General features: G+C 48.6%; 3 protein-coding genes across 3 annotated transcripts; 1 reads left to right on the top strand and 2 right to left on the bottom strand.

Moving 5' to 3' along the window:
• Nucleotides 1-345: 345 nt before the first annotated feature.
• On the bottom strand, nt 346-6746 carry FIESC28_10003 (uncharacterized protein; the record flags this gene model as incomplete). The annotated part of the gene is made up of 4 exons (XM_031164138.1): nt 346-426; nt 481-729; nt 787-2629; nt 2674-6746. 4 exons carry the CDS (start codon nt 6744-6746, stop codon nt 346-348), a joined length of 6246 nt encoding a protein of 2081 aa, XP_031011814.1.
• An 878-nt stretch (nt 6747-7624) lies between these two features.
• On the bottom strand, nt 7625-9088 carry FIESC28_10004 (uncharacterized protein; the record flags this gene model as incomplete). Its single annotated transcript, XM_031164139.1, has 1 exon — nt 7625-9088. The coding sequence occupies one exon, from the start codon at nt 9086-9088 to the stop codon at nt 7625-7627; it is 1464 nt and encodes a 487-aa protein (XP_031011815.1).
• Nucleotides 9089-10738: 1650 nt separating this feature from the next.
• Nucleotides 10739-12664, top strand: FIESC28_10005 (uncharacterized protein; the record flags this gene model as incomplete). The annotated part of the gene is made up of 2 exons (XM_031164140.1): nt 10739-11197; nt 11351-12664. The coding sequence occupies 2 exons, from the start codon at nt 10739-10741 to the stop codon at nt 12662-12664; spliced, it is 1773 nt and encodes a 590-aa protein (XP_031011816.1).
• Nucleotides 12665-12941: the final 277 nt, after the last annotated feature.

The raw sequence follows: 12941 nt of genomic DNA on the forward strand, positions 1-12941 counted from the left end.
CGCGTGACGATATGCGCCTTGACCTTGGCATGAGAGGAGCCTGCATCCTCCCTTGCATATCACTATCACCGCAACTCACCCGCGTATGCTGATGCTCACCACGCTGATTTTGGAGCTTAGCTTCTTACCATGCTCCCCAGCCAAGAATATGCGACTGTCTATGCATATCTAACAAGCCTCCGAGAACTGCGACCTTTGTACCCTTTACCCGTACTAATTGTGAATGGCCTTCACAAAGGAAAATGATGCAGTCCCCCCCTCCAACGCCTGCAAAATACTTGGGACTATATATACCCTCTCTATCTTAATAATACAGTATCACATGCCGCCGTTCCGTATGCGGCTCTATCGCTTCTTTGGTACAAAGAGACTTGGCTTGCCCTTCTTGCGAGATGGAGGCGGTGGACCAGGTGGACGTCTGGTTTGCTAAGTCTGGTGTAAGTAAAATATATGACTTAATTGTGTGGCCGTTCAACCTACCTGATTGTTCCCCTCATGAGGCTGGCGAGGTCCTGGATTCGAAGGTCCAGTCGGTATCGCTGGGCCAGTCGGTATAGGGAGACTAGTCGATATAGGGAGACTAGCCGGTATCGAAGCGGGTGGCCTTTCTGGAGGCGCCAATCCCATTACCGACATCGCTGAAGGATCTGTAGGCGCCTTCAGTGGCCGGGGCTTTTGTCCAAATTTGCCCATGAGACCACCGCCTCGAGGTTTATTATCACTCGCTATCTATATCACTGTTAGCTGATGAATGTGTTGCCAGGCCTTCTGATAATGTTGACGCACCTTTTTGGTCACTGGCTGGTTCGTTTCCTGCCCATCATGTGGCCTCTTTCTCACTTCTCCCGGATGTTTGCTTGAAGAGGTATGAATAACGGGAGGTCCAGCAGATCGTGGTACGATCCCTAATTCTTCGTTTCCTCCAATACCGGGTAGTTGGGGCGATGCCGTTAACTTCTGAGCTGCCATGCTGTTTGGCGAATTTGAACGGGAGGAAGCCAGCGAAGACGTTGTATGTGGTGCGTCTCGCATCGAGACCTCTCGATCTTGGCTTTTAGGTGGCGGCGGAAGGTAGGCTCCAGGTTTAGCTTTCTCCAGAGGTTTCCTGAACATTGACAAGATGTCACCCTTGGTGTAACGGTCTCTGGACTGGGCATCTTCGATAAGCTTTTTCCAGAACTCACCCTGAACAAGAGCTCTCGAGTCACCAAGAATCCAGAGGGATGACTTCGCACGAGTCAGACCGACGTTCATACGTCGAATGTCAGTCATGAAACCGATACCGCCAGTAGAGCTAGCACGAACGCAAGAGAAAATAATGATCTCACATTCGCGACCCTGAAAAGCATCTGTCGTGTTGAACTCGATGATGTCCGTGATACTCTCGCCGTATCGCGATCGGAAGCGGTTCCTCAACTCATAAAGCTGAGCTTTGTAAGGCGTAATGATACCAATCTTGCCTGTCAAGTCACACTCGCGGTATTCGTTGCTGAAACGGTCATACATCTGCAAAGCAACATCTAACTCCTTGGCGTTGACTAGGGACTGTCCTCTGTGACCTCGCTCCTGGACGCCTTGGACATCGAAGAAGCGGTAAGGTCCAAGCAGCGCGCTCTGATGCCAGGGCTGTTGCCGGAGTTCGTGCATATTTTGGCCATCAGCAAGTTGCCCTTCATAGAACTCACGACTTGGGAACATGCTAATTTCGGGGTGCATACGATACTGCATGTCGAGCAGGTGAACCCAGTCAGGGTGGTTTTGCTGCATACGGACGAACAAGCTTTGATCATAACCAAATTTCGCTGCTGATTGCGACAGAACTGTCGGGGGAAGTTGTTTGGGGTCCCCAACAAGAATACACTTGTAGCAACCATACTTGAGGGGGATCAAGGCACTCAACTCCACACACTGAGCAGCTTCGTCGATGATGACGGTTTCGAACTCGACATCCAAGTTTCGGAACATCTCATGGCCACTACCACTCAGAGTCGCGCATAGGACCTGGGCGCTGTTCAAAATCTCTTGCTGGACTTGACGGCGGCGTAGTTCCATCTCTCGGGCTACGGAATTACCGCTGCTCTTGTCAGCATCGATTTGTTTGCCAATATCTATCTGGCGTTGTTTCAACACATTGTATTCCCGGGAATGTTTGTTGTAGAGTGTTCGATCCTCTTGGGTTTTAGATGCTTCCATGAGTGGTCGAAGAGCGGTCAGTTGCTCTTTGATCTTTCCGGCATCCTCATGAAGCTTCTCGCGGTTGGCCTTTGCCTTGTCCTTGGTTTGGTCGCCCTCCATGCGGGCCTTGACAAGTTCATCCAAAGTCACGTCTCTTACGGCGGCGTTGATAGCGTCGCTGCGGCCAAGTCGTAGCACATTGATACTCTTGGTCTTTCCCGAAATTGTCTTAACTCCAGCTTTCAGTCGTAGTACCAGTTCGTCTACAGCAGCGTTGCTAGGTGCGCAAACGAGAAGCTTTTTCGATCGTTTTTGGTTGCTTGCCGACGGTAGGCCTGTCTGGCGTAAGGGAACGCCCACAGGGATACCTTGATTCGCCGCTTGGCTAAGTTGTTCCGAGAGCAAAGTGCCAACCATGGCAACAATAGTCTTGGTTTTTCCAGTACCAGGTGGACTACTCGTGTTAGCTTTGCAAACAATTGTACCCAAGTTACTTACCCCTGAATAAGAGTGAAACCGTCATTATCATGTGCACCAAGAACAGCCATAGCTTGTCCGTGGTTCAGAGAATAATTCTGCATGCAGTTGCCCACTTTCTCCTCATCATATCGAAGAATAGGAGACGGCTTTGCGTTCAAAATTTCGTCCATCAAGTCGTAGTACTGCAGACTTTCCAAAGCAGCATACTCTCGCTCGATTGTAGTCATGTTGGTAATTTTTACCCCGAACACGGTTGCGTTGGGAATCAACACATTGGTCATAAGGTTGTTTCGAGAAGCCACACGATACGTGACCTCAATCAACTCTTTTTTATAGGTGATTCGATGCACTCTTGCCAGGCAATGTCGAGCTTCTTGATCTCCTAGTGGGTTTTCTGACTCAGAAACCAGAAGAATGTCACCTTCGGAAACGCCACGCTCCCTGTTTTGCATCACGGGCATGGTGAATGTCGCTTCCAGATAACTGTCAACACTGGCACGACTGGCAATCTTCATGCCAAAGGCTTGAGAAGTAATTTCATCTTTAGCTGTGACAAATGACCGCCAGGCTTCCGAAGCTAGCAGGGGAAAGAAGGTGTCTTGGTAGAGTTTGGGGTTTGAATACTTGGTGGCAACCTCGGATGCAGCTGGACCGTTAGGAGGGTCGTTGCCACCGTGGAAGATATCCCAAGACAAGATAGTGTTATGTAGCCGATCCATAGGTGGAATCAACCTCGCTCTCATCTCTTTGACTGAGCGCTGTTGTCTAACCTTCTTGACGGGCCTACGAATCATGTCTTGCATTGCTTTCGAAAGACGCTTCTCGGCCTCGTCCATGGTTTTCTGTCCTCCCGTGCTCAGGGCAGCAAGTTCGTTATCGGCGTCTTCTTCATCCTCTTCGTCCTCTTCAGATTCTTCTTCCGAACTGTTCACCATTATCTCGCTCCTGCCATGATCTTTTCCACTGAGGCCGAGACCAAGTAAGCCCGAACCCTCACCAGGCACGGTCTCTCCTCTGAGAGCTTTGGCCTTTGCGATAGCTGCAGCATCCCGCTTCGCCTTTTCGAGCTTCTCCTTTTGTCTACTCTCTTTCAACGCAGAGATAGCTTTTTGATCAGGTGCCTTGGGCTTAGACCTAAGCATAGCGTTGGCCTTTGCTTTTGACCTTGCCTCCCCTTTGGCTTTCTGGGCATCGAGTTGCTTAAGAATAGGGCTGTCAATAGATCTACTAAGGTCGAATACATCGTCGCGGTTGGACCTGGAAGACGGTGTTGTAATTGTACCGTGGGATGAGGTGCCGGATTTTGACCAAGCATCGATCTTGCTCTGTTTCTTGGCAGCATCCTTGGATTTGGCTGAGGGGGGTCCTCTCTGGGCAATTCCCAGCTGGAAGATCTGTATCTCATCGTCCGTTTGTCCAAGAGCTTGAACAAGTTCTGCGCGTTGTTGGTCGGTCATATTTGTGGATCTGACGTACTTGCCGGGTACACTCGTAGGCAAGCAAGCATCCGTAATCAGCTTGCGTGAGGCAGGGGCTATCTCGAGTTTGTTTTCTCGGAGACGGGTCAGAATTTTGCAGATGACTCGGACAGTGACATCGACAAGCCACTTATCCTTCAGGCGGATCATGATCTCCATGCCAGAAAAGTACTGCTTCGGGGCACTAAGGATTGAAGTCATAGTGTCCTCTTCGCTTTTATTCAAGGCTTTGGAGATAGCTGAAGTGATCAACCCATCTTCCGCCACTAGAGCTTCAGCTAGTTCCATGATTTCCCGACAGAACTCGGTCATCACGGCGTTCTGTATGTACCGAGACCATCCATCGATGTTTCTGCATGCAGTAGACACAAATCGCCATTGTTCGTTCCACCAACGCAATACTTTGGCGGCTGACATGGATCCAAGGGTTTTGACTCGCAAAACTCCGGTGCTGCGATCAGTCAGCCCACGAAGGATGTCTCTGCTCATGTTGAGGATCGGACGAATAGGGCCCCAAGGGTAAGGGGGTTTCAGGACTCGTTCCAGAGCCCATACTATGGATGATAGCGTTTGATCGGGATGAAGCTGGGACATCTGCTCAAAAGCGCCACTCTGAGATAACTCCCCAGTCCAGTTCTTGAGCAGTTCCACGGCTGCTTCAGCAAGCGCTGATTCTCCATGGGTCGATAGTGTTATAGTGCCCTGGAATGCGAGGCGATCGTTGAAAAGGGTGTTCAGATCCGTTGCATCCAGATCTGATACTCGGCCCAGGAGGTTTCCAAGGATTTCGACCGTTTCACCCAGGGTCTTGTTGAAGCTTTTGCTCGAATCGCTCAGTTGATCGTTGCCCTTCAGAGCTCTGACTTGCTCAACACCAACCAGGGGTTCTAACGATAGGATGATGTCTCTGGCAAGGTCAATCTTCTCATTTGACACATCAAACATCTCAACAACGCCTTGCCAAAAAACCTTGGAGTCCCTGGTGACAGCGGACTGAAGCTGTTTGCCATCAAGACAAGCCGAATATTCCTCTGCAAATATCTTCATATCCAGTTTCATGGCGGTTTGCATGGCCTTCCTAGCTGCGCTTGCAACTTGAAAGGTTTGCCAACCCTCCTTTTCTTGTCCGGGCTCGCGCAAGTTTCGGAGTATAAGGTCTTTGTACGTCATGACCAGGTTGAATGCACAGCAGGCGTAGAGGTGAGTGGTTCCTGCACCAATCTTGGTCTCTTGGTCTACAAACGTTGACATGGTGAGCTGCAAAGCATCGAACCCAGCTCGAACACAAGCCGCACGACCCGGTTCTCCGATAGCCTGGTCCTTGGCAAGGGTCTCGAGTAGAGTATGCATTAGGCCATCGCAAGCATCATATCTATGATCACGCTGGATGGATTGTAGCCATGGGTCAACCCAAGAGGTAGGGAATGGAACATGAGATGAGCCACTGTCAAAGCCAGTCCAGCAATTATCCAGTGATTGGCGAAGCAAGTTCTTGTAAACCCGACTCTTCAAGACTAGATCCGGAATCACAGTAGGACGAGCATCGCCAATTACATCCCAAAAGGCCCTGGGCGCTTTTTTAAAGAAGTTTGTCAGAACAATGATGTTCGAGACCAAGACGCCTTCTGCGGGGCAGTCTTGGATGTGACGAAAGAGAAGATCGTATATACCAAAACTCCCGGGCTTGAGCTCTAGATTCCGCAGACGTTGAAGGATGACATCTGCGCTTAGGGTTCTCATTATTTCGTTAAAGCTTTGCCAGAATTGCTCGATATCAGGCCATGACTCTGGGGTGTTAGGGTCTCTTCTACTGATATCGTCAATGGCTCTCGAAAGACCACCACTTACAGCCCAGTCGAACTGGTCCAGGGTCATGGCGTTACTGTCGAGGTTCTGGTAGTTATTTGTTGCCCAAATGCGTCTGTCTTGATTTCTGAGATCAAAAATGAAGTATGTCATTCCAGGAAGGGGTTCCTTTGTTCCAAGTTTAAGGCCAGTCTTTCCTTGAAGACGTTGAAAAACAAACTGAAATGTGGTTCGTCGCTCTGGATCCTCCATATAAGGCATGCAGCACAATGCCTCGTAAACGGAGATGTGAACCTCTGGTAGATGTTCACCAAGTTGCGATTTCTTGAAGACAGTGCCCGCTGACAATATCTTTTCAATAAACGCCTTGGCCCATTGTAGACTCAGATCGATGCGTTCGATATCTTTGCGTTCAAGCATGGACTGGATATCGGCGACCACTTCTTCGTTCCAACGATCTTGAAATTGTTGCAACAGGGCCCGGCGCTTCATGTGCCAATTGTAAACACAGTCTGAGCAATGCTTTAGGCAAGCATTGAGCCGCTCCTCAAGCTGTTCACCCCATTTTCCTTGGCTGGATCGATCATACCCAAAAATCAAACAGTTCCAGTATGTAATCTCCAAGCGTTCACGTCCCTGTTCGATTCGCTTCGTCTTTTCTTCCGATGTGATTGTCGAGTCGGGGTCGTCTTGGATTCTGTAGATTTCGCCGTCTTCATCGGAGACACGAGGACATAGCAGATGACATTCATCATCAAAGGTTTGAATCTTGTCGTACCACTGGCTGAGTTCTTCGTTGAGAGCCATTATGAGATTCTGAATTTACTGGTGCGTTTGCGCATCTCACGAGATCGTGTCTGGGTAAGCTAAGGTCTTGAGGGTTAAACGGAATGCTGGTTTTGCATCAGAGGGACAGCAAAGGTTGTCTCGGGCGAGAAGGGCGCAATGCGACGTGAAGTATTTATGAAAAGGTTACCAGATCGATTCTGGGCGCTGAAACCTGCGAGGTCGTAGATTTTTCGGTATTAGGTGTGGTAGTCGAATTATGGTTGAGAATAAAAATCGATGTCGGCATCAAAAGCCCGTTGCTAGGGGCACTTTCAATTTTGAAATCAAACAATCCGTTCAAGGGTTTGTCGATGGCAGTGGGAAGTAAAGGAGTGATGTAGGTAGCTAGGAGAAAATAAGTTAATGTAAGCGGATGAGAACTCTCGTGCCCTACCAAAGCCTTTGTTGACCAGCAAGTGATGAGCATGCGACATGCGATGCAGGAGAACGAATGGGATTGATCGGAAAATAGTTGGGTAGATGAAGCTTGGAGTTCGATGGAGACGGCCTTGGTTCCAGTTTCTAGGTATGGATGCTTTGACGCGCCTGACTTGCCGCGCTCTGCAGGGGGTTTAATGAGTAAGGTGGGGGGTGCCTTTGTCGCTGGGTAGCCGGGCCACTAGGCTCCTATCTATGGTGTGGGTGGTTGAATTCTTTGTTCGATGCCTAGGTTAATAGAGCCCGAGGTTGTTCACGTTTCGATGTTACCTAGATTGTATTGTGCGCTTATTCAACCCTATCACATAGTATATAGCAGAGAAAGTTTGCAAAAAAGAAGAAGAAAAAAAGACACAATAGCACTCTTTATACACAACCTAACCTAAATGGAACCTAAGTCATCCACTGCAGTGATTCAGTTAATCACTGTCCTCTTCCTTCAAAGCTTTCTTTGACCCTCCTTTACCTCCATACTGCCGTTTACCTGTTCTCTCCATAAGCCCATCAAGAGGACACTCTGATTTTTTCCACTCCTCACTTCCCTCGCTCGTGTTTGCTCTGCAGCGGATGCAACTTCGCCCATGCTGAACAAACAGTTTATGGAGCCCATACTTCAGGTGGTCAGGTATACGAACTTCCAAATGGCTGAACGTTTGATCTCGTGTGGCTTTGGGTGGTATCCATTTCAACCATCCACTGATGCGGTGTACATGTGTATCAACTGCGAAGCTGGGCTGCTGTAAACAAAAGAGAATAACACAGGACGCTGTTTTAACACCAATCCCAGGAAACTTGGTGAGGGTCTGCATCGCTTCGTCCGGGGCCATCCCATGTATATGGTCTAATGAGAGAATCTCCTGATCTGTCTTCAGGATCTCTAGGTCCTTTTGACCTTGTGTTTTTCCATCTGCCCCAGACATCCCCGATGATTTGCCTCCCTTCTTCTCTTCTAAGAATGCCTCTCGTCGCTTCGTGTTCTCTTCATAGACCAACTCCAGGATTGCTTTGATATCTTTGCCTTTTACCTGAGCCAGGCCACCGGTTTTGATAGACTCGACAATAGTAGGTAGAGGAGAAATTCTGACTTTGTTCCAATCCACACTGCCTTTGCCAATCCCTTTATCGACAGTTCCAAATGTGCTCACCAGTCCCCGAAATGCTGCGCTTGAGTTGCGGTTGGACGTGTTTGCGCTCAGACGAGTTCTGATCAACGCATCTAGGACAGACGGAACCTCCCCGCAGCCTGAGACTTCAAGAGACGGTGCGGGTATCTTTTCGGGGGCTTGGGCTTCTCCGTGGATTTTGGCCAGTCGGCGATAGACTTCTTCACAATCTCCGGCCGATGGAGCTTTCCATTCGGCGAAAGGTGTGATACCAGGGGTCAGACCATATGGGTTCTCCTTCGTCTTCTTGGCCGTCTTTCGGACTGGCGTTTCCATCGCCTCATTGACGTCTTCGTCCTCATCTTTGGCCTCCTGCTTAATCGATGAAGACTTGCCTGAAATCTTTGCTATGACTTCCGCGCCGTTCCCCTCATCTGACTCGAGATACGAAGATTTAGCGGCAGCTTGCCGTGGTCGCAATAACCTCCGAGTCGTTGACTTTGTCTCTTCAGGTGCCTGTGGATTCAGAACTTCGGTCTGTGGTTGGTTTTCAGGAGAAGCCTCCTCTTCCTTAACTTTCTCGGCTGATTCTGTCAAATCCTTTGGTGGGGTCGGGATCTTCCCAGCATTCTTTTGACGTGGGCGAACAGGTCCAAGATTATGTGGAAGTTCGTCAGGAGACTCCTCTTTTATCTGCTTTTGGGTACTTGTCTTCTGCTTCTTTTCTGGGACATCCTTAGAGCCTGTGGCTCCACGTTTCCGTAAGACCCGCGCAGCCATCGTCAACTGTGCTGAATGAATATATACGCAAGAAGGATAAGAGGCTTGACGTGGTGTATGTTGGTAACAAAGATTATGCGGCAATCTAGAAAGTCTAGCGATGGATAACAAACAAGCTCTTTTCATCACCCGAGATAAATAAGCAATAAGACAGAGTACCTCATTTTGACATTTTCGGCATTTGTAGCACCTTTTTAGTTGGCTTCGCAATCATGGTTGATCGCATCAATGACCTCAACAGTCGAAACAAGGATCGCTGATATGAATCCACTATCAGGTAGGTACTACCTTAGTACCTACCTCATAATACGCCATAGATCGGAGCTGCCCTGACTAACCCGATTAGGCACAGCTCAATCCATCCCAACATCCGTCATCTAAGCCAGGCCACTTTACCCTATAGTCTACGAGGTCATATCAATATTAGAGAATACCACCAAGTAATAGGCCATGTAGAATTGTCTTAGATAGGCCTCCCAGGTGATCGCATACTTGGTAGAAGTCCTGCTGAGCTTGAGGTAAGCTATCAAGCTTTTCGATGACTGTTGGTTATTCCGTCATCGGATTCAGTGCGTTTGTGACGAGATTATTAAAAAGCAAGGAGAATATTACGAGGAAAAAGAAAAGTACAGGAAAGAAGAGAAAGGAAAGGTAATAACAAGGCCAAGGCCAACACAAGATAAGTTCATCTTATATCTCTTGTCATTTATATAAACCGTTTCCTCTTCTCAAAGGCAAAGATATTTACTACAATAAGTCGTTGGTCGCCTTTCCCTTGGCAAATGAATGACAGTATTCAAGCCGAATGCCCCAGATAACCCATAAGGTATTAGCAAACCGAAGGTATGCATGGAAAGTCTTTAACCGTGGCACTTATCATGGGGGTCGAAATAATAGCAATGCCATCGCTAGTCTTATCGTTGGATGGCAGACCCAGGTAGCCTCCTTTCAAATTCACTACCTTATGGAGATTCTAGGTAACACCTAGGTATCTACCTACTCAGGTAATCGGTAAGCTAGTAGGTATGGGTGTGACAACAGCCAGTCTCTCGTTAGATCCTTGTGCTCAGATCTGTATAAAATAGCCCGTGTTGCACCTGTAGCGGACACTTGCAAGTGGCAGGATCTGTTTTTGCAGTGCCCGGCGGTGTTGGTAGATTTAAACCTGGCTTGACTTCTACTATTGGTGACGTATAAAGATATCTGGATGGCCTATAGAGGGATTGGACCAGGTCTCCTAAGTGCAAAGAGAATGCATCTGAGTTACTGCTTGCTCTGCCAACACAAACCAGTGTTTGAACTGCAGTGGTTGCCTTCAGATTTTATAACTGATTCCACAAGACAAACAGCCCAATTCACACTGCACGGACCATACAATCCGAGGTAAGATTTACGCTGCCTTGCGTGTGGAGGAGCCTGAATGCAAGCAAGGTCTCTCTAGGGTCTCTCCGGTAACCTCTTCGACCGGACCTCCCTACCCTCAACTCCGCGCAAACACGGGGTTTCCTTGAACCTTTTCTCACCTTTTCCCTCCTAACCCCCTCCCCGAGAAAATGTACGAAACCTTTGCCTCTTTCACCCGGAAATATACAGGCGGCTCACAGCATAACACAGTCCTTTTCGCCTCAGGCTTAGCCCACCTCGCATAACATGTCGGTAACATGTATCGACCTCGAGCGACAAGAGGAAGTCGAAGATGTGATCTTTTTGGCAGAGAAGCCAAAAGAGGTTCCAAGACTTAGAAGACGCCTTTCCTCATGCACACTGGATGACGATCACAACGTCGGAGGTGACGAGAGCATTGATCTCACCTTGGATGCTCCAGTCTTCGGTTTTCTTCGCCAGGGGGAACTGCCTTTGGAGCGGATACGGATAAAAAACACTGCGGTGCAAGCATCATCATTCATACAGGTTCGGAGATTCTCCTCTGGAAAATATCACGTTGATTATGTCCTGGTCAAAGCGGTGATCCGCTGCCAGCTCACGAATATGATCAAGATCCGTGGCACACCCTTCATTAGAGCCCGCTCAGCTTGTGCAAAGCTACCCAAGAAGAAGAACGAATTGAGTATGCTCATTTACCTAGACGAAGGAAAGAGTGAAGAATACGTTGATATTGCTCCAGCCGATGTTATCCAGTTGTGCTGTCTAATCATCACCAACGCACTCTATCCTAAATTTAATGGACGCTTTTATAACCCTCATTACCCAAGAGAGGGAGACCACCCGCGGGAGCAGTCTACACACCTGACCTGCCGCTAGAAGCTTGAGGTCTGTTTCACTGGACAAGGCAGTCGCCGGAAAAGAACTGAAGAGGCCCTTATTCACATCCATTCGACGGAAGCCCAGACACAATTCAAAGTTTTCGACGAAGTGCTTCGCAACCGCTGGCGAGGAAACACTACTAGAGGAGGGTCTTGGCTTCCTTCAGCCCCAAATAACAGTATCGATCTAGAGTCAAACGCTACAGACACAAAAGTCCGGAGCCGTGGCCAGAAGTATACTATGTTTGACTCATGTTCAGGCGCCGGAGGAGTATCTCGAGGTGCTCTCATCGCTGGGTTCAAAGTCCAGTATGCTATTGACAAGGCACCAGAAGTTTGGAATACCTACCAGACTAATTTTCCTAATACCGAACTGTTTCGAATGCCTCTTGACCAGTTACTCCTGGACCCTTACATCGGCCACATGAGAGTAGATGTGCTGCATTTCTCCCCGCCATGTCAATTCTTTTCGCCGGCACACACTCATGCGTCTGTACATGACGATGAGAACATCTTTGCTCTCTACGGATGCAACCAACTGCTACGGAAGCTCCGACCACGTATTATCACGGTTGAGCAAACCTTTGGCCTTGCCCATGACCGCCATGAAGAGCATTTCCATGCCTTCATCCAAGACTTCACCCAGCACAATTACTCAATTCGTTGGAAGGTTGTCAGACTATGTACTTGGGGTGCCGCACAAGACCGCAAGAGATTGATCTTGATCGCTGCTGCGCCCGGTGAAAGACTGCCACCTTTTCCAGCGCCGACACACGGCAACGGAGACGGTTTGATGCCGTACAACACCATCGGGAAAGTCCTCAGGGGACTTCGGCCTGGAGATGATCTTCATGACCTTGATAACGTCCAGTACTATAACCCCGAGAGAGCACCCTACGATCCAGAGCGCCTTGCAGGGACGATCACCACTAGAGGAGGAGATCTTTACTATCCTGATGGCTCGAGAAAGCTGACCCTTCGCGAGCTTGCAAGCATGCAAGGGTTTCCTAAATCCCATCGTTTCCTGGGAAATATGACTTCCATCAAGCGACAGATTGGGAACGCCTTCCCACCGACAGCAGTGCGTGTTTTGTATAAACACATCGAAACGTGGTTGTTGAAGGAAGACGGTATGATTTCTGACGATAGCTCCGACACCATTGTTATTGAAGACGATACCGAGGCACCAACTCGAGTAGGTGAACCATCAGATCACCGAGGATACCCATTCGAGATGATGGAGGTGGACATGGTGCAGAGAAGTAGTCAGGGTCGCTGGCAAGCTGAGGACATGGTGATTGACTTGACCTGAATATCAGGAAGCCGGGTGTATGGGGAAGGGATAGGAGGAGATTTGAATGAGTGACTGTATCTATGAAAACTTGGAAAGGGTTTTCATGAAAGAACGGAGCTTGGTGATATCAGAGGGCCAAGTATTGTAGCGAGCGCGAGCTTACTCGGATAACTGAGTGTAGGGTGTTGGCTTATACACATTCGTCCATAGTCGTTGTCATAAATTCAAGTCTTGATTGTATCAACGCTCCTAATTGAATGTGAGAACTCTAGTATTTCGTAAAAAAAAAAAAAAA

This window comes from Fusarium coffeatum (assembly GCF_003316985.1).
Source record: "Fusarium coffeatum strain FIESC_28 chromosome Unknown BRIP53273_contig_276, whole genome shotgun sequence".
In the NCBI taxonomy this organism is placed as follows: Eukaryota; Fungi; Ascomycota; class Sordariomycetes; order Hypocreales; family Nectriaceae; genus Fusarium; species Fusarium coffeatum.